Here is a 24191-nt window from a genome sequence, read left to right on the forward strand (position 1 = left end):
CCCTCTCCTTCCTCAACAACAACAACAACAACAACAACAACAACAACAACAACAGAGTAAGCCAGAACAGATGCAACCTGACTGGGTTGCTTGGAAGTTCCTGACGGGCAACTAGTGTTAGAGTTGGGCATGTAGGATTTCCCACTTTATGTATAAATTAGGAAGCATCTGCAGTCTACACTCCACCTGTGTTATCCTTCTGAGACCCCCACAGCCCAAGGCTACAAAAGGTTTTGCTGCTTTCCAGGCATCTTAGTACCATGAAATCAGAGGCGGGAGCAAACTAAAGCATGATAGGATCTTTGAAAGTTAAGTCCTTACATGTACACACAATTTTTAGAAGTCTGGTAACATTTCCAAGAGTAAATAACATCTCTGGGGGACTAAAAGCATGTATCAGAAACAAACCAAATTTTTCAGATGCAGGAGTATCAGGTCCGTATTTCATGTCCTTGTGGCACCAGCACACTCCAAAGAAAAGGACTGACAGCCTGAAGAAAAAACCTGGCTCAGGACATTATTGGGAAAATAAATCTTTCGCAGATGCTCAAGATTAATTGTAAAAATCCTCACAGTCACACCAAAATCACACCTAATCCTGCTCACACATTGGCTTAGCTCATAATGAAGGAGTGAGTTATCTATCATATGGACTTGATGTAGGAAATACGACATTTTTTACTCATTTCCTCGCCTCTAGAGCAGAAATGCACGGTGAAAACTCTGGTCTAGAACAACCACTATAATGCAATGAATTCCATCATAACTCATGTCTTTCAGCACTCATGCCTGTCACTGCAATTAGCATTTCATCTGTGAGGCTGCCAATAAATAACAAGTCTCATATTAGTCCATTTGCTGGTGTCATTTTTAATGAATGATGAATGACATTTCATCCATGTGTTATAAGATACTAGCAAGAAATCTATTTATTGTACACAGCAGAGCCTCTTCATCTGCTGTTTGCAAAACCTAGTCTAGACAGTCAAAAAGTATTGCTTCTCCATCCACTAACTGAAGTGCATGAGACAGTTCAAGTACCACTGAATAATAACTGTAGTTCTTAAAAATACTAAAGATATTAGAAAAAGCAGAAGCTCTCCTCTGATGTACTTTCAGTTATAAAACATTTCCTTTCCTGTTTATCATATTACTCAAAAAATTCCTTCAACTTTTCACCCACACATTACAAGCATGTGACAGACAAGGAAGAATTCTATGCGTGGTATCTTCTCCTGTGACTTCATAAAGTTTGGAATTATGCAGAACCTTCCTGCCTTAATTTCAAGAGTTTAATTCTATTAAGTGATTTTTAATTTCTCAAACCAGACACTGTTGACTTAAACATGGAAAATATTTACTTTTTGCCTCTAATAAACCTATCATGTATAATTGGCATTAATTAGATAAGTCATGGTGCAGGGCAAAGATTATAAATTATTGATAGTACACAAGGAATTACTCCTGCATGAAATAGCAATGAAACATTCCTTATTTCACTTCATCATTTACCTGCTTTGTATGTTTAGAGCTCTTTCTGACCAGAGTCGGTATAGAAAAATACATATTTCACCAAATGAAACACACATCAATTTTTAAATAAGGTAGGAAGTGTGACAGTAAATCAGATACCCACCTTGTCAACCAGTGCCCAAAGTCTGGCCGATGAGCCCACTGGACACCTGTCTGATTCAAGGATCGAAGCAGCCGACAGCAAATAAGGATGATCCATGGAGTTGCTAAGCTTATCCACTTATCTGATCCTTTTATCAACTCTGATGAAGAGGTGGCCTTGCCCAGTTTTGAATTACTTGCTGCTGGAATGTCTATATTCTTGCACTCAGAGGTTTCCCCAATACTATCAAAATTTTGTTTCACATTGGTGCTATGTTGAGGGTCACATTCTTTCAGAAGAAAATTATTTCTACAAAGTTCCTGACACAGCACCAAACAAAGCGTATTGATAAGAAAATACCAGGTTTGATGTTCCTCTTCTATAAAACTGCTTGCCCCCAAACTCAAAACATGGCCAATAGTTCCAGCCAGAATCAGCACATCTATTTCTGACCAACTAGAACTGGACACAATAGGACTCTGTTTAAAAAAATAAAAAATAAAAAAAAAAAGTGGTGAAAGAGTATATAAAAATTTCACTTGTAAGTATTCATAGTGTGCTTACAGATTAACAGCAATGAAAACAAAATAAATAGCAGGATAATTTATTTCTATCTTAAGAAATCTCAAAAATATGTAAAAGAATAATTTCAGCAAAGCATACTCAGCACTATAACATAGTAATAATTCTTAAAACTCCATTCTGTTTAAGGAATAAACTTCTCTATGAATAATCACAACTGTACAGATTAAGATTCCCTATCACCCTGTAACAGAAGTTTCAAACTAAGTTCATGCCCTGTTGCATATTTGTAGAAGTAAAAATAGAAATCCTGCAGAAATCTTGAGATATAGATAATAGGTAATACTCTAATTGTTGAAATCTGTGATATCTTCAACTCAATATAGTAACAGCCTTCACTACTCAAGTTAACAAAGTTACTGCCTGATGGCACTCCTTGTGACCTTGCTTAGCTTGAAATGCGTCTCTCATCATAAAATCTACTTTAAACCTTTACCCATCTATTATTTACTTCACAAACTGTGCTTATTTAAAACCACGATACTTTTTGTCTAATGCCTTCATTAGCTCAATTTCCTGTTCTCAGCAGCTAATCGGAATTGCCTTATCATCAGTACCTTCAACAATAGGACTAAAGAGAAAGCATGAGGGCATGAGGAAATTGAGAGCACCCAGTCCATAGCTGTTATCAGGCAAAGAACCATTCCAGCACACAAAGAAAGCCATAAAAAGACCACAGAGATACACAACCATAAGTATGCACTAAGGAAGATCATAAAGATGACCAAAACTCTTCAGCCATTAACTGACAGGCCAATAAGAAATCACAGGCATAGCTCTGAAGAGCGTCAGTCTGGACTCTGTAACAGATAAGGGACATGTGACAGTACACAGGTGTTACAGACATCTGATAGTGCCTGTGGATCTGTACTAACTCATCAAGCAGAGCTTCAAGAAACTGTCAAGGGTGAGGAAGAGGGGGTAATGAGGAACACGCTGGAAACAGGGGCAAAGTAAGAGGAAAAAGGATTCAGTTACATATAAGCAGGAGCCAGTACAGATCTCAGACTGAGCCTGTGCCTGGTCCCTGTGGTCTATCTTGTCTTATCTTACTAAATCCTCTCCTGTTTTCTGTTCAACGCCACTCCCTGTCCCACCTGTGGGTGTTGCAAAATGCCATTGCAAGTAGCTGGAGACAAGCCTGCATGTCAAAAATCTGAGACCAGAGCAAGTAAAAGCAAGCACCAGAGGACAACTGGAACCAGCAGGAACTTCCTAACATACCTGAACAAATAGGATAACATGCATGCTTGTGAAGAATTTTGGGGAAGACACTGTCAAAAATCATACATTACTATTTCATTTTACCTAATTTTGCATTATTACAGAGTATCATGGAGTATCTCTTAAACTGTATTTTAAGCACCAAATAAAACAAAAATTTAAAAGCCAGATTGAAATTACTGCCTGCTATTTTTTCTTCAGAACAAAGATCTCTGAAACTACTTTCATATTCATTTCTTTAATTGTGTATTTTTACCACATCATCCTCCTACATTTGCCTGTGAACAAACTTTAAAAAAAATCTTGAATATTCACAGGGATAAATTTCACAGAGAACTTACTAAATTAAAAGATTAAATTGTGGGGTACTACAATTCCTGCAGAGTTTAAATCACGTTACAAAGAAAACCAAACCAAACTGACCTTTGAGCAGACAACAAGAAAGAAGGTTGAACAATACAATTACCTCTGAGCATCTGAAATGTAAGCATCACTTATGTTTATGACTTACTGATAGCAGCATATGTATTTTTGTTCAATAAGCAAGACAATGTAACATAGAGAAGACAACAAACACACAATGCAAGATAGTTAACATTATTAGGAATTTTGCTTTAGGGAAAAAAACTGCAAAATCCAAATTTAATGAGATGTATGTGAAAGAATGCAGGAGCTTACAATTATGACCTATTCACATCTCCTTCATTTCTTGTGTTGTTAAAGAATACATCAAAGTAATTTCGTTTTAAAAAACCTAGTAACAAAAACACATGAACAAAACTCCACACAACCAAAAAAGCCCCCATGAGGTTACACACAACAATAATGGGGGAAAAATACTAATAACCTGAAAAAACGCCCAGGTTCAATCTAAATTTACTAGCATTTGAAATTTCTTTGGTGTTCTGAAGTCCACCCAGGTTTATTTAGTACTATGTTCTGAAAAGCAAATACCATAAGCTGGTATTTGGAACAAAAGGACAAGGTAGTCTCTGCAAAGACCAAAGAGCATGAAAATCACAAAGCTGGGGCAAGAACAGTACATGATGGATCTTCAGCAAGTTTAAATTCCAATAATTCTATCATGCTGACCTTAAAGATCTTGGCTAACTAAATAAATGAGCATGTAAGCACCATCTGCTTGCAGAGACAAAGTAATTGGAGATCCTACATAAATGAGAATGAACAAGTCTGTGATATAATTTGTCCTCTTTGTAAGACATAACATAAAGTCTATAGAAGAATTGGTATCTTCTAACTGGTTCTTGTCAGCAACCGATAGGAAAACTGAAGAAGTGATGCATTATCAACTGGGAACATACAAAACCCTCATTAAAATGATGGTATTAATGTGAAATGTCCCAGGGTCAGAAATTTGTATTTTTTGCCTGCTTGTCTCTCACAACTTCAGTGAAAAGAGAAAAAAACTACTCTTACATTCACATCAAAGGATTAAAATCCAATAAAATTTACTTAGAAAACACATTTCAGATCAGAGTTAAATCACTATGCAAAATTAAAAATTACGATGCAAATTATAATCTCCTGAGCCTTGATAATCTTAAGAAATGCCAGAAATACCTTCATCAAGGTTATCCAAATGTACTTCTAATCCATTATATATGAACTGTGCCTTTTTATGAATGCCGTGAGTATGGTGTCATATACAGTCTGACCTTAGATTATTTAGATTGTACCTAGTGTTTTAGATTTGGTTTAAAGGCATTAAAATGTAGGTCTTACTCTGATAGTCACAGTTCTGTTTTTCCAGCTGCTGAACATTTCCAGCCCTCAGGAACTCAGCAGACACTCCAGATACTAAAAAACTGTATGACTCTCAGTTTGTTTGATATCTTGGCAAAAAAACTTAAAATAGAAAGTTTGTTTAAAAATCTTTAAATGCCAGGCTTCAAATGATGTAAGCATATAATCTCCCAAACCAAGGCAGCTTAACCAACTGATGTATCAGCACTAGTATTTAAGCAATACAGAAACTGATCTCTGTGCCCTATATTTAAACAGAACCTACTAGCTTCCAAAAGTGTTAATACGTAAACGACAGAGTACACGCATCTTTGACCATTAAACGTTGAAACTTCTTCACTTTAAAATAAAACCTCCTGTAGTCTGTGTTCTGAGTCTTATTCCAGTTATCTGGGTTTTTTTGTGATTAGCCATCTACAGTTAATGCCTGAGAAATTCTGCAACCACTTTTCAGATGAGAAACATTTTATTCTTCATGCACACCATCAGTCACAATTGAAACACTTACCATTATATTCCCTTCTGATACTCGAGCTCCCTGAACCCACTCTTGACTCTTTATGATGGTAACTTTCCCATGACAAAGTACTACAGATCACACTTGTTGCTACATTTTCACAGCAATTTGGGATAATTTTTGAACACTATCTGGTAAAGACATCACCCAATCAGCCTTTTTCTCCTCAAGTCGAAAATGCAAAAAATATTTTAGGTGCAATTGCGTAAAAATGTAACATTGTTCAATTCATCAAGAATATCAAACAAAAGAGGAAAACCAAAAATACTGTTAAATTAACAGATGCTTTAAAATAAACTGAAGGAAGGACATTTTGTAGATGTGATAGAAACCCACTATGATTCTGCATAATTAAAATTCTCAACTTGACAAGCCTCAACTTCTGTATTCTAGTTTCAAAAAACTGTTAGTTTTTATTTCTATCAGAAACAGGGCAAAAAAACCCCCACAATTAGTAGTAGTAAATACCATGCTTAAATCAACTACCAAGCAATTTCAGTGAAACTATGAACAAGAAGTTAGAATTTTCAACAATTTTCCGGAATTCATAAAGGGCTGCAGAACTATTTAAAGCCTGAAGTATCATTAAAAGAAGGGACTGGTTCTGCTAGAAACACAGCAATCAGAATCTATAAATAACAGTCAGGAAGCAGATGCTAACACTGCCTGCACTGGTCTTCAGAAAATTCATGAACTTGGTAATCAGTTTCTATATTCAGCCACAGTGGGGAAAAAAAAAGCATTACAAATGAGAAGCACTTCAGAGAAATCTTTAGAAGTGAACGGAAACAATTTGAAGGAAAAAAGCTCTGAAGCCATTAACAGGAGAGCTTATCTTAATTACTTTTTAAATACCTGCATTTTATTGTATAGCTTGAGCCTAGAAAAGCCTTTTTAGCTTTTTTTTTAACCAGAAAGGCCAAGATTCAGGATTCTACTCCCACCATCAGAAGACCAGGGCTTCAGAATTCTTTCAGAAGTGAACCTCACATGCAGATTCACAATGTGGAGACGCACAGGTCATAAAAGACTTGGATTCAGAGATATATTAGCATAAGTGATAACTCATACAGAAGGCCTTTTGAGAATAACACAGAGCATATAAAAACAACCCATTTCTCCCCCAAAATCTAGGCATTCTACTGGAAAGGGGATGAAAAACAGAAATGAATCCTTGGAACACATCTGCATTACAAGCAGCATCAGATTTATACACTGCTCATTTCAACTACTCTTGGCTCTGTATTTGTCTAAGCAAACCCAAAAAAAACGCCCCACCACATCATTCTACAACAGCCCTGAGACTGATAAAAATGTTAATCAGAACCAAGTCACTGCTTTTATACATGTCTGGAATGAAGACACATACTAACTAAACCCACAAAATACTTCAAGCTTTCTTTGGAACTTGAACAGAGACAGCAAAGCCTCCCTGACTGATGAGATATATCCAAATAATTCAGTCACCTATGGAATAGGAGTGAAGTAGGATGACAAAAATGTCTTTCTACAGGTCTGAATACAAAGTTATGTCTGCCTCAACCAGAATTACTATTGCCTAAACTTCATAAGACATACTTAAGATTCCCACATTTTCAGATATATCTCAGGTAGGACTATGATCACAGACCAACCTGGGATGGAAAATCCAGTATTTTTTATTTCTATCTGCCTCAGCTCGGGAAAAACAAACATACACACAAATCTGGAAAACATTGCTGCAAATCTCATCTGTGTACTATCTACTTGAAGAAGATTATCTGAGAGTGGTGAGATACTAGAACAGATTTCCCAAAGAAGCTGGGGATGCCCCGTCCCTGGAAGGACAGGCTAGATAGAGCTCTGAGCAACCTGGTCCAGTGGAAGGTGTCCCTGCCCATGGAAGGGATTTGGAACTGGATGATCTTGCATATCCCTTCCAACCTACACCATTCTATCTTGCTGTGATCCTCTGAGACTATCCACCTGCAGAAGAAATGTATCAGCTCTTATCATTGCTCTCCATGCTATTGAAGTGACATGTATGTAAATTTTATGCAGGTCCACAAAATTCATAATATTTAGATTCCTACTGTTTACTAAAATTAGAAAAACTAGTAAGAAGATTAAAAAGAAGTCTATCTTTTGTAGCTGTGTTTGTTTGTCATTGCACACCAAGTACATATGATATTTCTACGCAGGAGAATTAATTATTATTTCAAGGTTATAGTCTTCTTCTTTTTCTAAGGAAAAACAACACCTAGTCAGAAATTACAGAAACAAAATTATAATCTGATATAGTTTGAATAAAATATATTAGCAACCTTACTTATAAGCATTTAGATTTAAATCTACACTCAGGAATTACAGCACATATCTGCACAGAATGCAAAATTAATCTTTACTCAGAAATACTGAATTTTTTGAATTGTAAGAAATACAGCTGTTACAAAATGCTTCTTCAAGTCAGAAAGTTTGTTTTTTTCCTTGATAGAGCATGTTGTCATATCATTAAAGCAATGTACTTGCCATATTTTGTCACACATTTAAAAAAAGGTGCTAAACCCCCAAACTTGATTCTACGAAACACAGATTGATAAAAGACCGTACTGCAGAGATTGCACCATCGAATGGAGTACTATGAGCAGTGAACCTATTGAACATCAGAGATCTTTGAAAATATGACTAACAAGCAGTAGAAAAAACAGCTAGAAGTTGATTTTATGGTGTGACTGACAGCTCTTGGCACACTAAGTTTCATAGGGGAAGAAAAGACATTGCAAATTCTATTTCCTTGGAACTATCTGTATTCTACTGAACACAACAATAAAACTCATCAAGTAACATACAGAAGGTAACTCCTCACACTGAGAACACTTTGAGAACTCCAAAGATTTTAACAAACTCTATGTCTTAAGCTTAAAAAGTAGAAAAGACAGATTAAACTAGCTCCCTCTATTGCATTTTCAAAACTATTAAAAAAGAATCCCAAACACTAACAACACCAATACAAGAAAAGGTATACTGGCAAAGTATATTCTTCTTAGAGCATTACTGTCTGTTCTATCATCACTGTCCTTCATGCACAGTGCTTCAAAGTATTTTACATCTTGCTTTAATTGCAATTGTGAAACCTAACTATGTAAAAGCATAGGATTTGTACACAGCATAACTGCTTCAGATCTCATAAAGCCATTCAAAAAATATTGTACAGTATTTAAAAAATTTCTTCAAATTATGTCAAAATAAACACTTCTTAGATCTTCACCATTCAGTATCATGCCACAGTAACAACAGCACATTTCAATTACAATTGTAAATAATTATATATATTCATATTATATTACAAATATGAATTTCTTTAAGCACACAACAGAGAAAACAAAACTTTAACTGACAGTATTATGAAAGATAAAACATTTTGAACCATAACTAATGCATGTTCTCACCTTCAGTGGAAGTCTGGAATTCTCAAAGATCTTTGCAATAGCAGATAAAATACCACACGTTAGTGCAGAAATCAGCATCATCACTCCAAGTGCTGTTAACCAGGACATACTGCAGAAATAGCACAAACTTTCAGCTGATGTGCATACAATGACATGAATAGCACACAGCATCAGACACATCAAATAAAACAGCAGAGAGAACAGTGGAGGGGAGAGGGGCACTTCAAATTCTGCCCGCTTGCTCAGGGCTTTTGGAACACTAAGCAAAAGCAGTAGCAGAACCTAGAAAAAAAATAGAGGATTAATACTTTAAAAACTGGGGTTAGCTAAAACATACAGTAAGAATTCACACAAAAAATCATGCTGTTGTAATCCATGTCACTCTGCTAATATGCATACTTTATCAAAAAAAACTGTGAAGAATTATGTTGGATTTCTTTTTCCCTAGTAAGATATTACCATATAAATGGGAGAACCCAATATTTTTTTTAATTTATTAAGGGCTTAAACATACAAGTTTCCAAGGTTAGTATATCATCATTTGCCTCCTCACCTGTAGCAACCAATGACATGTATGACCTTCATTCCCTGTAAAAGATCTTGAACTCCCAATATCAAAATAGTGTCTAAGCAAACAAATTTGACCCAATGTTTGTCACTGTAAATGCCTGAAGTTAGTACACTGTCAAAGGCAATTTATTTCCTGTATAAGAAATACATATGTATGAGATCCTGCTGTGCTAAACAGCTTCCCAAATGAGAAGTTCTCATACTATGACACAAGTGTATGCTGAATTTCTACCTTACTAGTTCTCCCAATATTTACTTCTTGTATCTCTCCTTATCTTAATTTAATTTATTGGTTTTACTTTCACTTTGCTTTGACCTGCACACAGATCAGGCAGAATTCCAGGTTTTCTCTTATGTAACTGTTGCAGCAGAGATGAACAATACAATGAAACTTTCTACTACTCAGATATAAACTTTTACCAAAAAGTGGGAAAAGCGGGAAACGTCAGCCACACACTAAAATGCTTTGCAAGCTGCAGAGATGGAGCTAGGACTAAACTGACCTCAGTCAGCTAGTGCTAGGGCAAGATCAAAACAAATCAAAACAAAAACATCTATATCAGACCATTGTCAACCCGTAATCTTTCACTGTCACCTGTGAAGACCTATGCTTAAAATTTTTCCCACACTACAGTGAGATATAGTAAAGTAGACCAAAAAAAAAACCCTAAAAAAAAAAAAGCTTTGCAATAGTCTGCTGCTTCTTCATATAAAAACTTAAGTCTTACATTTCAGCCCATCACTTACAATTAAAACAAAAACAGCACTCATGGCAGGAAAATGCTCAAACTGTAGGTATCTACCAAGCTAAATTTAGGTCTTTTGAGCAAATGCACTGTTATCAGTTCATGTCTCGGAGGTATTCTCCTCATCTGAAATGCAAGATAATTGGCATTTATAGCACAGTGTAGCTTGAAGTGACATCTGAGTTTCTCTACTCTTATTTATTCAGTGAAGATGGAAAATCAATATCAAGAAAAAAACATTCTGGAAAGCAAGGCAGTTTCTTGAGTATTGCACCGGAGAAAAGTAAAAACTCCCAATTTTGCTGAAGTGTTAAATTTCTGTGGTTAGCAGCTGCATATTTCTTTGATGAAGGCTTATCACATATAACACTTAAGAAATAAATAGTAAGCAGAAATAGTAAGCATCTACAATTGCATTCCAGAAAAAAAAGTCCAGTGCTTCAGCTCTAAAGTAACTGTCAAGAGCTTGAATGCATAGGTTTTGAAAACAAAGAAAGATAGGCATCTTCAGCTTTGCACTGAACTTTGTCCACCTCCATATCTTCCATCTGTAGAGCAGAAACAGAACCTACCATCTCATCTACAGAAGGGCATCGTGGAACTCATTCCTGTGATCAGCAGAGTGACAAACCCCACTGAGCAGTCTACCAGAAAGCTGTTTCAGAAGCGCTCTGTATGCAGACAGCAGTGCATGGGAGACAAGGCACAGAGTCCTGACAGGACAGAGGAGACTCAGCTCTTCAGTTTTCCCCAAACATCACTTGGACAGATCCATTTAAAATTAAAGATATGGCATATCTTATCCCTGTAACTACAGGAGATACGAAGAGGTAACCCTCCAGCAAGTATTTATTTCAGGGCTCTAAATCTATCACTACAAGGAACAATTCCTGGAACTGTGAAAATTTTCCATATAAGGCATTGCCTGCTGGGAGTAGCTATACTCAATATTAGATAAAGAGGAACAGCTAGGGATTTACTAGTCAGACTCTTTTTTTTTTTCTTCTAATGCAGTAAAGCTACTCAAAAATAAAAGGCTAACTATATAGGAGTAATTGAAGTTGTAGCACAACTGCATATCTCCTGTAACTAGTTACACTAAAATGTAATTCATATCAAAAGCACACTCGAATCATTTTAAAGGCCAGATTTTACTTTAAAAGGAGCATTAATCTTGTCCAAGCAGGATGTCAGCCAAACCTGAGAACTCATATTCAGTAATTTGAAAGGTCAGTAAGTGGATATTACATATCCAACACCAAGATACTTTACTTTTGTGCATTTAACTTTTTCACAGAAAGATCTATTTTCATACCTCCATAATGATCACAGTCCCCACCATCATTGAATACATGTCATATTGTGCCACTTGTTTGCTTAATGAAGAACTCAAAATCTTGAGAGCCTCCAAGTATTGCTTCAGGACCTTCTTGCCAAGATTTAAGAGTATTTCTGAATTATTTCCCTCTAAATACAGTTTGATCCAATTACCATGGGACTTTTCTGCAATCTTAAAATGTTCGTATCCAGGATCTAGAGAGAAGGGGAGAAAAGAAAAGAAGTAAGAGGATCCATGAACAAAGAAAGATTACTTGGAGATATGATCATATTTGCTTGTATAATGTATAAAAATATATAATTGCTATGGCAGTTGAAAATTTTTTCACAGGTACAAAATTACCTTCCTGCAGCAATACCAGTTACTTGGAATAAAAGCAATTAATTCTAACCTAATAAACTGTCAAGACCTCTAACAACTGACAACCTTATTAAAATAACCATTTTTACAAAGAGCTGCAGGAAAAAAAGTTCAAATGCTCCAGATACTCCGGGATGGGGCGATGGGGGAAGAAAGCAACGTTGTCCACTGAAATTACTCATTATCCAGAACACAGTGTATAAGCTAAGTAGGAAATGAACAAATAGCCGATGTCTAGGGAAAACACCAAAGGAGACAACATACGTACTGCATAGTTGGTAGTATGGGCTGGATGAGTGGATGGTGAAGGTGGATTAATAACTGAAAGAATGGCAGAGCTCGGAGGGTTTTAATCAGCAGTGTAAAGTCTATCTAGTTGTTGGCCTGTCAGTAGCAGTGCCCCTTAAGGGCCAACATCGGGTCCAATGAAGTTTAACTTATTCACCAGTGACTTGGACAAAGGCACAGAGGCCTCCCCTCAGCAAGCTCCCTAATGACACAAAGCTGGGAGGATTGGCCAATACCCCAGAGGGCTGTGCAGCCTTTCAGAAGGGCTTGACAGGCTGGAGGGATGGGAGGAGAAGAAATGTCTGAAATTCAACAGAGGCAAGTGCAGAGTCCTGCAACCCCAGGCAGCACCACAGGCTGAAAAGCAGCTGTGTGGAGAAGGAGCTGGGGGTCCTGGTGGACAACAAGCTGTCCATGAGCCAGCAGTGTGCCCTGGGGACCAAGAAGGCCAATGGGACCCTGGGGTGCATTAGGAAGAGCATTGCCTGCAGGTCAAGAATAGTGATCCTGCCCCTGTGCTCAGCCCTGGTGAGGCACATCTGGAGTGCTGCGTCCAGGTCTGGGCTCCTCAGGACAAGAGAGACATGGAGCTCCTGGAGCAGGTCCAGTGGAAGGCAACAAAGATGATGAGGGGACTGAAGCACCTCTTCTGCTTGGAAAGGCTGAGGGACTGGGCCTGTTCAGCCTTGAGAAGAAATGGCTGAGAGGGGACTTCATCAATGTCAGTAAGTACCTAAAGGGAAAGCGTCTGCTCCATGGTGCCCAGCAAGAGGCAGGAGTCTGCCTGTTGACAGGGGCAACACAGGAACACAAGAAGTTCTACCTAAACACGAGGAAGAACTTTTTTACTCTGTAGGCGGCTGAGCACTGGAATGGGTTGCATAGAGAGGCTGCAGAGCTCTTTCCTCTGGGCAGAAAGTTTTCTGGGCACATTCCTGAGTAATGTGCTGTGGGGGACCCTGCTTGAGCAGGGTCGTCGGACTAGATAAAGTAGGACTGGATCACTGCAGGTTATCTAATCTGTGATCCCACTTTTCAAATACCAGTCATTGAACACAGTATTCAGTTGATAACACATGGAAAGCAAGAGCGGAACTTTCAGAAACTCGTAACTCACTGGAACTTATCCTATGCATGAATATTCACATTTATCTGCATTTTTTCTGAAAAACAGATGTTTAATTTCACTTCACACTAATAGTACTTGCTATTTCTCTGCAGTTTGACTTGAAAGGTAATGATAACTTAAGTACAAAATATCGATTTAGAAATTTTTATGCAACTTGCAGTTGCAGTTTCTTAACTGAAAGTAAGCTGAAACATTTGCTGTACAGTTTCAGACAAGAAAGGTTAAAACAATGACTGAAATAACTTTGGTGTCACAAAGACTTAAGTTACAGCTCTTTTTCACTCTTTGTACATGAATAGTGTATTCTACCTGGAAAAAAAACCACTTTATTTGTTCAGCCTTTTCAGCAAAAGTACATTATTAAATCCAGAAACGTTTTAAATTTTATTTCAAATGAATGAAGGTGAATGCGGTATTTCTATTCACAATTTGTATAGTCATGAAAGAATCGTGCTTACTATTTGCAAGTCTCTTACCATGCAAGACTCTTCATCATCTACTGTGGGCTGAATTCAAAGTAAGAATTTTAAAAGGCAATGTTTAACTCAAAATGTCCAGTCTGTCTTCCCAAGACTTCTAGCAGACTCCAAGGCATTCTGACCCTGCTATGCAGGGTGCTTGCAGGAATCTGCTAGAAAGTACAATCCAGCCAGCAGCAAACTCCTGTATATCAAGAGAGCTGCACACAGAGGATTTCACTTCCTTCCTGTAATTCTTTTTAACTTTGCTGTAAAGTTTCTCTTCCAGTATATTTGAAATAAGAGTTAAATATTCATACATTTGAGGACATCTATAAAGGATCATCTAAAATGAGCTTTAATCAAACTGAGATTTGACAGGACATTTTTTCATTATACAGAAGACTTAAATGAGTTCAAGCTATATTTTGAAACATAAATAAATTCCCTCCACATCTTCTGCTCCCTTTTCATGCTTCTTGACTAGTCTCTCTCTTCACTCCTTTTAGCATTTTTATTTCATTCTCATCTACTTCTTTCCATGCTAACTGCCCATCAAAACCATTGTGTCTGTGTTATGAAAAATGACTTTCAGTTGAACCCTCATGAATGAATGATTTAAAGATCTTGCAGACGGGAATAAAATACCGTGGTTGCCAAATTTCATTTGAGAACTCCAGTTACATTGGTTCAGTGGAACATTTATAAGCAGGAAGCATAAAATAAGAAAGGTCATGGACACTAAGCTGTTGGAGAAGCATTTTGATAAGAGGCAGGTAATATTGGCAAGTCACTTCCCTATGGGATACTTATAAGACACCTCACAACTGAAACAAAATCCAAAGCAAGCTTGCCCAGCTGCACATTTCGCAAAGCATTGGCAATGTTTTACTTGCATAGTATTACATTAGCAATTTGTGCTTCAGCCTCACTGCCATCTTACCACAATCAGATGGATAAGCTTTGCAAGCATCTATTTCACAACAATTTCACTCAGCTCCAGTCACAGGCAGCAATCATTTAAAAAGAGTTATAAGGAAAGAATTAATAATGTAAAAGTGACTTCTCCAGTTTCAATATATAAATGTCCCAGTAAAAGTCAAATATTTTAATCTAATACAAGTTCAGGATCAGTCCCAAATTGAAAAGCTTGCACTCATTTTAATAACACCACCCAACTTGCTCTCAAGCGTGACTCTTCATTCCACTGTAAAATGTCTTTCAAAGAAAAGGTCCTAGTTTTTCATTCACCTACATGTTCAGAACATAAGGGATGCATTGCCAGGTACAAGGGCTGCCTATCTTGCACTAAGGTATGAACTTGCTCAAAAACTCAAAGTGTGTTTTTAGACACTTCTTCTTTCACCTTTTTATTTTTTCTAGCTATTTTCATTCTCCTTTTTCAGGCTTTTTCTTTAGCTCCATATATCCACATCTAAGGAAAACCTCATGCCTCACATTACAATTTATTAGCATGTTTCGAAAAGGTATGTTTTTAAATAATAAACCCCTTAGTCAAGCTTCAAGTTTCTCATGTAAAATTTAATTTACTTCATGATAGGTTTAAGTGTGAGGATTCTTTTGTACCTCAATAAGGCAAAGCCCAAGTCCCATTAAATGACGTACAACCTCTTAGTTTGAAAATGCATGTTTATATGAACAAACAAGGGGGAGGGTGGGCTGGGCAAGTTACTAACCTGCCTTCTTTCTGCTCTTTATTTATTAACAGATATATTTAAAATACACTTGAAGATGAAAATAAATTTTTGTGTACTGTTACAGTTTGCTTTTAACATTGGAACAGCTGAATCCAGGGAAATCCATGGCTTCTTTATGAAACAGCTTGTAAAGGTCATTCTGCCTTCCCACCTGACTTCATCTCATTGTGTCATGAAGGAAACTAATATTCAACCAAAAATGAATGTATATTTTATAATACAGCTTAAAATGGGTGAGTCTTTTCCTGCCATCACTGATTCAGTCATCATCCTCATGGTCCCAAGAGCTGGTGCTCTAACCCCTATACTGTAAATTACAGCACTGGACAGGAATGCCATGTTTCCCCCTTCAGTAGAGCTTACTGGGTTTTGACCTCAAGAGTTGAAATTTTTTATTTTTTTTTTAAAGCAGCAAGACTTATGCTATCCTGGCAAGTATTTTCAAGTATATCTTTCACTTTAAATTGAAGTTCCAGTCATAGGCATTTCTCCTAGCACTGAATTGAAAAGTTATGATCTATTAGTTGTTACTACTAGCTGAGAATCTGCAGTGGAAAACTTGAAACTGCAGCAGCAGTTTCAATATGAGTGATGTCCAACTAAGCAAATGTGAGTAATGTCCAACTGACTCCAACTATCTTCTGGAGTTTCTTTCCCTCAAAAAACCTGGCATCAGACCTTGTCTGTGGAATTCAGAAATTATAAAGCCCAAGAGCTGTCAGCACAACTCTGATAAACATTAAGATGTTCTACAAATAAAGATCAAAAGGCTCTGAGCAAGGTGTGCTACAGAAAATTGCTTAGATCTGTGTCCAGTCAGGTCTTGAATGTATGAAGCCTCCACAACCTCCCTTGCCAACTCACTCCAGTGTTTGACAAATCTTACTTAAATATATTTCCTCTAAATTTTTTGCAGGAACCACCAATTAGACCCTGGTTCCCTCTTGTTTATTCCCTCCCATCACGTATTACCCACATTGATAAGACCCCTCCTGAACAGTCCTAGCACCCTCAGCCCTTCCTTGTATGACAGATGTTCCAATCCCTTCATCACCTTAATGACCATGCACTGCACTTACTACTTTATATCCACTAAATTACGGTACTGAGAAGCCCAGCACCAGACCCAAGACTCCTGATAGCCACTCACCACAGCTGATACAAGAGGCAGGACTGACCAGCTGATGACCGTCCTCCTAATGCCACCTTGGATACTATTGCCCTTCCTTTCAAAGGTGCTCTGTGCCTGATGTTCAGCTTGGTGTCCCCAGTCACCCTATGGTGGTTCTTCTAGTTGTTTCCAATCAAAATTCAGTCTGCACTAGTACATTGGCTTTACTTCTTCCCAGGTGTAGGATTTGGCATTTCCCTTTGCTGAACCTTAAGAAGTACCTGTCAGCCTATTTCTCTAGCCTGTCAAGGTGCCTCTGAGTGGCAGCAGACCCACCTATCACATTAAACACTTCTCACAGATTTCTGTTGTGTCCTTCCCTTGCTGGGATGCCACTTTGTCCCACTGGCCAGATCATTGATGAAGATGTTAAATAGTTCTGGCTTGAGTCAAGCCCTGTGGTTGATCACAGTAGCCTTCAGGGGGACTTTGTGCTGCTGATCACATACACATGACCCCAGCAGCTGAGCCACTTTTCAGTCCATCTCACTGTCCAGTTACCTAGCCCAAAATGCAAACAGAATGGCTGAGGCAACACATGAGCACCATGGACAACGGACGTAGGACTTCCTCTAGTTGTCTGAAAAGCTACAAATTCCATACAATCCAACTGTCTGAACTAGATGCCCATACAATATTGCCCATTTTGGTCTGTCCACTAATCCTGACCCAGAAGTTCTTAAGTATTGCATCACCCACTCCCAGGCACAGCTACATGCCTGTCACCATTCTCTCACATAAAGATCTATTTTCCCTCCTCACACTCACAAATATCAATCTTAGAATTGTAGAATTATTCAGGTTTGAAGGTTGCTTTCAAGATCATCTCTTGATCTTCAGCTTTGTTAATGGAGACATCTTTTGCTAGATCACCGCTCATTATTGGTTCCCAATTAGACATTAAGCCATCGACTTTCCAGACATGCAGCCAGTTTCTTATTCATTACAGAGTCCAATGGTCAAACCATATCACTCTAACAATGGCAGCAGGAATGTTCAGGGAGGCCTTACCCACTCCCTTATAGAAGTCTAAGTAGATGACATCTTTTGTCCACTCATGCATTTACTCCACCATAGAAGGACACTAAATTAGCCAGGCACAATTTGCCTATGGCAAAGCAGTGTCAGTTGTTTCCAATAACCTTTTTGTCTCCCACGTATTTTGATATGCCTTCCAGGAAGATCTGTTTTGTGATCTTACCAAGCACAGAGGTGAGGCTGACTGGTTAAGCAGCTCCCAGGATCCTCCTTTTTCCCTTTTTTAAAAAGAAGGCAACCTTCTTGAACATGAATCAGATTACTGAATATAATAACTTCTCTGCAAGGTAATCTCTTTCTAGGGGAATCCTGACAGATGTGTATGTGCCTGTAGTGGGGTAGTATTTATCTTCACTTAAAAGTCATGCAAAACAAATGGCAATTCATGCATGCTCTTAAGTTACATATATTAGTCACTGAGTTAGTGACATTGTTTTTTCTAAGCCTGAACTACCCACATCAATCAAACAACACTAAACAAACAGAACTACTGTTTCCCTGCCAGTCTTAACTGAACAGACCAAAGCATTATATATAGCCTTGCACATCTAGGGCACCCTAAGAAAAACAAGATTCCTCTAAGAAGTCTACAGAAACACTGGAAATTGACATTAAGACTGTAAAAAAAGCTACTTGGACCTCAATTTGCACCATATTATTGAGACTTTCTGTTACTGAAAGGAGAGAAAGTCTTTGTGGATGCTTTGCCTCCCAAACTCTTTCCAGTAAGACAGCATCTCTAATAAGTTTGCAGTCACAAACAAGCAGCATAAAAAATTCTCAAATTTGTATCCTCAGCTATTTTAACTTTCATTTCTCAGATGAAAGCTGTAAGTTGAAATTAAGCTGTTCCCAGACAAAAAAATTAAATTAAAATGAAGATATAAACCAGAAGCTAGTAGAAACTCCAGTCTGTTTCACCAGTGATTGCAGAAATACTGTAGATGGAGTTTTATGATGGTATTTTCAGCAACACAGTCATATCCTGAAGCCCCTCAAAAGGCAAGTTCCTCACTTGACACAACTGGGTTAAGTGAAGAAATCTGTGCAGAAAAAAAATGTCAGAAGAGCTGGAGTATGGGTCCAGCTATAGGCATGTTGCTGCAACAAGCGAAATTTGTTCTGTTGAGATTCCTGGACAAGGTTTAATTATGATTAGAAGCTGTGATGTTGAAAGATAATTGATTCTTGACCTAGAATGATCATTTTGCTAAAATTTATGTTGCTATCCACTTTAATTATTCCTAGCTGTAAAACAACTCTGCATTCTCATCTAGTTATTTTAGTAATTCAACAGATCATAAATCAATTTACAAGCTTTACGGTCATTTTAAGACAACATCTTCTAATGTCAATGGTAAAATATTCTCCTTCACCATTTGACTCAATTTTTTTTCACAAAATTATCATACTAACTTCATTATTTATACTGCAATGTGTATCTTGCTTCCTAATGAAATACCACATTTTGCTAGGTTTCGTTTATTTTTTTCTACTTGTTTTTTAATCTTTCCTCCAATACACACATACACACATTTTTAACAAGCAGTTCTCTAGGTTCTCATTCCAAGTAAATACATATAAATGAAATGAAAAGGTAACTTACCCTGAATTATATCTCAGCTTTAATTGAAGCATCTTTTTATTTAAACTAAAAAATTCAGTCCATTGTGTTAACTCTCCAAATAGCTCAGAGTCACTGCCCTATATAGGACACCTCACAAAGAGCAGTTATGAAACCACTGAGATTTAACTACTGGCAGTTTTACTTTAATCTTACTCCATCATTATTTTTGCTCTTTCTCCGACCAGGAATATTAGTAGTCATTTAAAAAAATCTGTATTCAGAAGGAGTGTATCAAAATAGGTTGCAGTAAAGATTGAATTCGGTACAACTGTTCTGAATACTGATCTCAAAAGTGCAATGCCATACTATGGAATTTGAAAGTCCAAACTGTTTTATAAACAATCTCCTTTTAGTATATCTGTAACATTTTTTCAGCTAATTTACCTTTTTCATATGCAGGTGTATTCTCTTGCAGCAATCTGCTAAGCTGGAACCCATTCAAGTGCACAAAACGTAGCTGTTCTCTCATTGTCTTGCCTCCAACAACTGGCAATATAAGGTTCCCAACACTGTTTCTTGAAATTGGTAGGCCAAGACCTATTGCCAGTGTGCTAGCTAAATCTGTTTGCTGCACATGTTCAGGTTGGGCTAGAGGAGCTAGAATGAGGAAAAAAAAAATAAAGAGAGGAAAAGAAGTATTTAAATAACAAGCCCATTCTATTTCTCCAGAGACAGCTGGCACCTTATTAGTTTCAAAATTGTTTCATTGGTGTTAGATCAGCTATTTTAAGTGGTCTGCAGAGAGCTGACTGATCTTTTTCAGCTGCTATCCTCTGCTGCTGTAAATCCAATATTTATTAAATTCTTAGGCAGCACCACTCTTCAATTCTAACAACTACTGTAAACACAAAATGAATGTTATACAAGTAGAAGTAAGAAAACAGATGGTCCAGGACATCACCGTAATATTAAGTTGCAGCCTACATCCTAAGAGGGTTTCATAACTTTTACATTAGAAATAATAGAAAGCACTACAGTAGGCTTATTTAATATATAAACAAGGAATGAGAATCTAAAATAATGTTGACAGCATTCCTGAAGCTTCTCGATATAATGACAAAAGCTCAAGATTTAATTAATATCAGGTTGCTAGGCAAACAGAATTAGACATCAGGTAAAGAATTTAAGGCTCAAAATCCACGGCTATATGCAGGCAAACCCAGTGATTTTTAAAGGATCTTGTGTAAGATTCCATTAACTTACTGCAGTTATCAGAATTAGCCTTCAGTCCCACAGAAATCGACAGACATGAATGATTTTATTAACATAAGTAACCTTCTGTTTAAGATTGTTTTGCCAATTTTCTTTTCCTGCTGAGAAGAAAATTTCTTTTGTTTCTTTTCTTGCTGAACTAGTTAGGCAACAGTGTTTTTTTACTATGCTTTTATTTTATCCTCTTTGTAACTTCAGGCATTGAGTGTTTTTGACCTAAACACAGTACAGAAAGAATTCTACATAGTCTTTATTCCCCTCAAGGCTCCTTTTAAGGGCATTAAAATTCCCCTCATTTCTCATCCAGTTTCGATTAATCCCATACTTGTACGGAATGCCATCTATAATCCATAAAGCCTCTTTGCATGGGTGCCTGTATGTCAGCAGTTTTCAGATTTTATCTTCAAAGGCAAGTTCTTAACTGGTTAAAAAAAGCCAAGCTACCAAACACATTTAGCCAATCATGGATGACACATCTCTGTAGAAGGCTATACAAGCAATACCCTGACAGCATACTAAACGCAAAAAGCCCACAGGATTACTATTTTGAGGTCTACCAAATTAACCACAGTACATTTTGTTTACAGTAGGATCATCAAGGAGCAGTCACTAGAATCCTGATTACTGTACCAATGAAAAGTAAACTGCTGGATATTTACAAAGGCATTAGAAATCATGAACTCTATCCCAAAAGACAGGTAAATAGATAGATTTCACTGTATTGTATATGCTCATTCAGTTTAAACCTCATAGAAACTAATTCCAACGAGCAGGAGACTGCATTTACAGAATCTATACTCTTGTGGCCTGGCTGTCAACACATGCTAGTGAAATTTAAGAAATAAAAATAAAACCAAGAGCTTTGATCTACTCTTGACTTTGTTTTGTTTACAGATCTGAGAAGAGGTCAATGACTCCTCAAGCAGTGCTTTCTACTGCAGCTCGATAACAACTTCACAAACAACAGGAAAATCTACCTCCACTGTGCTGCAGGAGCCTCCAGCAAGATAAATAAATCAAGGTTCTTCACACAGGTTTTGGAAGAAAATAAATCAGATGGAAACGAGCAAGTGGCAGAATGAAAGGCAAAGCATGTACTATTTTGGAGAAAATATTCACTCCTGGTACTATATTCCGCCAATTAACTAAGTCAAGGAGTTTATTTAAGCACAGCTCTACAAAGTAGACTGAAGATTCTCTACCACTCCATTTCTTTATTGCCTCCTGCCTTTAACAATCTGACTTTTATTTTTTATTATTATCTACAAGTAGAAAATCAGTTTCAGAAACATGTAGATTCACATCAATAATATAAAATTAACCAGCCCATACAGTAAACACACTCAAGGTCCATATTCCATCCTTAAGATTTAGTAATAAATAGTCATATTGTCAGTGCCATCATATCTCACCCTTTCACAAGGGTCAGATTAATTTAATGTTAAAAAATAATCCTATTTCTAATATAATTATTTTCTATTATTTTCTCTATGTCTCTAGTTGTCCAAAGGCTTTCTTCCTCCTTCTGGTTAACTCTATGTGAGTAATTGTCATTCATTCCTCTATCCTAGCTGTCTCAGAGAGAAGAATGGAGGCCAAGTAAATATTCTGGCCGTGAAAGACAAAATTTAAGCCCACTCCAAATAGGATTTTACATCTACACCTATTCATTACCTGACAACAGATCTCATTAGCTCTCAACACTCAGATAGGACACTGCTGTAAAAGATTATCATCTCAGAAAAATACAATTCTCTCAGTGGTTACAAAGCTTGATTCATGCTTTCACCAAGATATAGATGCTAACTTTGGCTGAAATTAGAGTTTTGAATCACATGGAATGGGCTTTCCCAAGTAGCCGTAAAACAAACCACAGCATTTTTCAATAAGAATTCTAGAATAATATAAATTAGAGTTGCCAGTGTATTTTTGTCCTGGTTTCAACTGGGACAGAGTTAATTTTCTTCATAGTATCTGGTACAGGGGCTGTGTTTTGGATTCAGAATGAGAATAATGTTGATAACATACTGATGGTTAAATCAAGAACTTTTCCACTTCCTGTGCTCTGCCAGTGAGCATGAGAAGCTGGGAGAGAACACAGTTGGAGCAGCTGATCTGAACTGGTCGAAGGAATAGTCCACACCATAGAGCATCATAACCAGTACACAAACTGGAGAGAGTTGATTGGGGACTGTGGATTGTTGCTTGAAGGCGGGCTGGGCACAGATCAGCAGATGGCGAGCAATTGTATTGTGCATTATATGTTTCTCTTGGGTTTTACTCCTCTCCCTCTTCTAGGTTTTATTCCTCTCTGTCTCTCCCGTTTCCATTACAATAATAATTTCTTTAATCTACATATAATGATTATTGCTGTTCTTGTTACAGTTATATACAGTAGTAGTGCTCCCATCCTAATAGAGTACACTATGCACCATTACCTACTGAAGCGTTATACCACGTAGCCACTCGCTCACTCACACCCCTCATCCTGACGGGGAGGAGAAAGAAAAGGTAAATCTCATGGGTTGAGACTAGAACTGTTTAATAACTGAAACAAAATTAAATATTATATGAATAATAGTAATGAAAAGGAGATAGGGAGAACAATAAAACCCAAGAGAAAAGAGTGATTCACAATAAAATTTGTCACCACCTGCTGACCAGTCCATCCCCAAGCAATGACTGGCAGCCCCAGTTTATATACCAGGGATGATGTTCCATGGTATGGAATATCCCTTTGGCCTGTCCTTGCTATGCTCCTTAATGGCTCCTTTTGCACCTGCTCATTAGAAGAGCATGGGAAACAGAAAAGTCCTTGATTCAGAGTAACACGAAAACACCAGTGTGTTATCAACATTATTCTTCTACTGAATCCAAAAAACAGTGCTGTACCAGCTACTAAGACCAAAAATAACTCTATGGCATCTGAAACTAAAACAGGTCTAAAAACAGTAATGCTTCTTTAATCCTTACCACTTCTCTTCTCAAAAGCAGAGCTGATAAACAGCAGTGGTGTGTGCACTTCTCCTTCTGAAGAACCACCATGACTGCCTGTTTCAGACATCCCATGATCCCCACAAACAACTAACAAATTGGGCAGAGAAGCTTCCTCCTGCAAATTACAGAAAAAAATCTAAGTTACCATACAAACACAATTAATTTATATCATTTCACTATCTCCATCATTTTCAAACATGAATATGTCTCAAAATTAACTTCGTTTTTGAAACTTGTTCACCCTGGGGCAGATAACAAGAGATGGCTGCAGTTAAGTGTAACTCAGTAAGAATAATTTTTAAAAGTTAAGGCACATTCATCTAACACACTTATCAGTATCTCAGCAAAAATACAGCATTAAAAAAGCTTTTTTAAAAAAACCCTGAATTTACAGAGTTACAAGAAACT

At 37.2% G+C, this 24191-nt stretch overlaps 1 protein-coding gene across 3 annotated transcripts in view; it reads right to left on the reverse strand.

Moving 5' to 3' along the window:
* Positions 1-24191, reverse strand: part of PIGG (phosphatidylinositol glycan anchor biosynthesis class G (EMM blood group)) — an 88814-nt gene that overhangs the window by 56919 nt on the left and 7704 nt on the right. For all 3 annotated transcript variants that reach the window (XR_015799536.1, XR_015799535.1, XM_014882393.2), the window contains exons 5-9: positions 23760-23898; positions 19959-20171; positions 11762-11979; positions 9131-9412; positions 1637-2094 (exon numbers count right to left, since the gene is read on the reverse strand). Coding sequence is in view for 1 of the 3 variants with exons in the window: in XM_014882393.2 (XP_014737879.2) it covers positions 1637-2094; positions 9131-9412; positions 11762-11979; positions 19959-20171; positions 23760-23898 (1310 nt within the window). In the remaining 2 variants the exon portion in view is untranslated. The remainder of the gene's footprint in view (positions 1-1636; positions 2095-9130; positions 9413-11761; positions 11980-19958; positions 20172-23759; positions 23899-24191) is intronic.

The sequence above is a fragment of the Sturnus vulgaris genome, chromosome Z, assembly GCF_052056855.1.
Source record: "Sturnus vulgaris isolate bStuVul1 chromosome Z, bStuVul1.hap1, whole genome shotgun sequence".
Taxonomy (NCBI): domain Eukaryota; kingdom Metazoa; phylum Chordata; class Aves; order Passeriformes; family Sturnidae; genus Sturnus; species Sturnus vulgaris.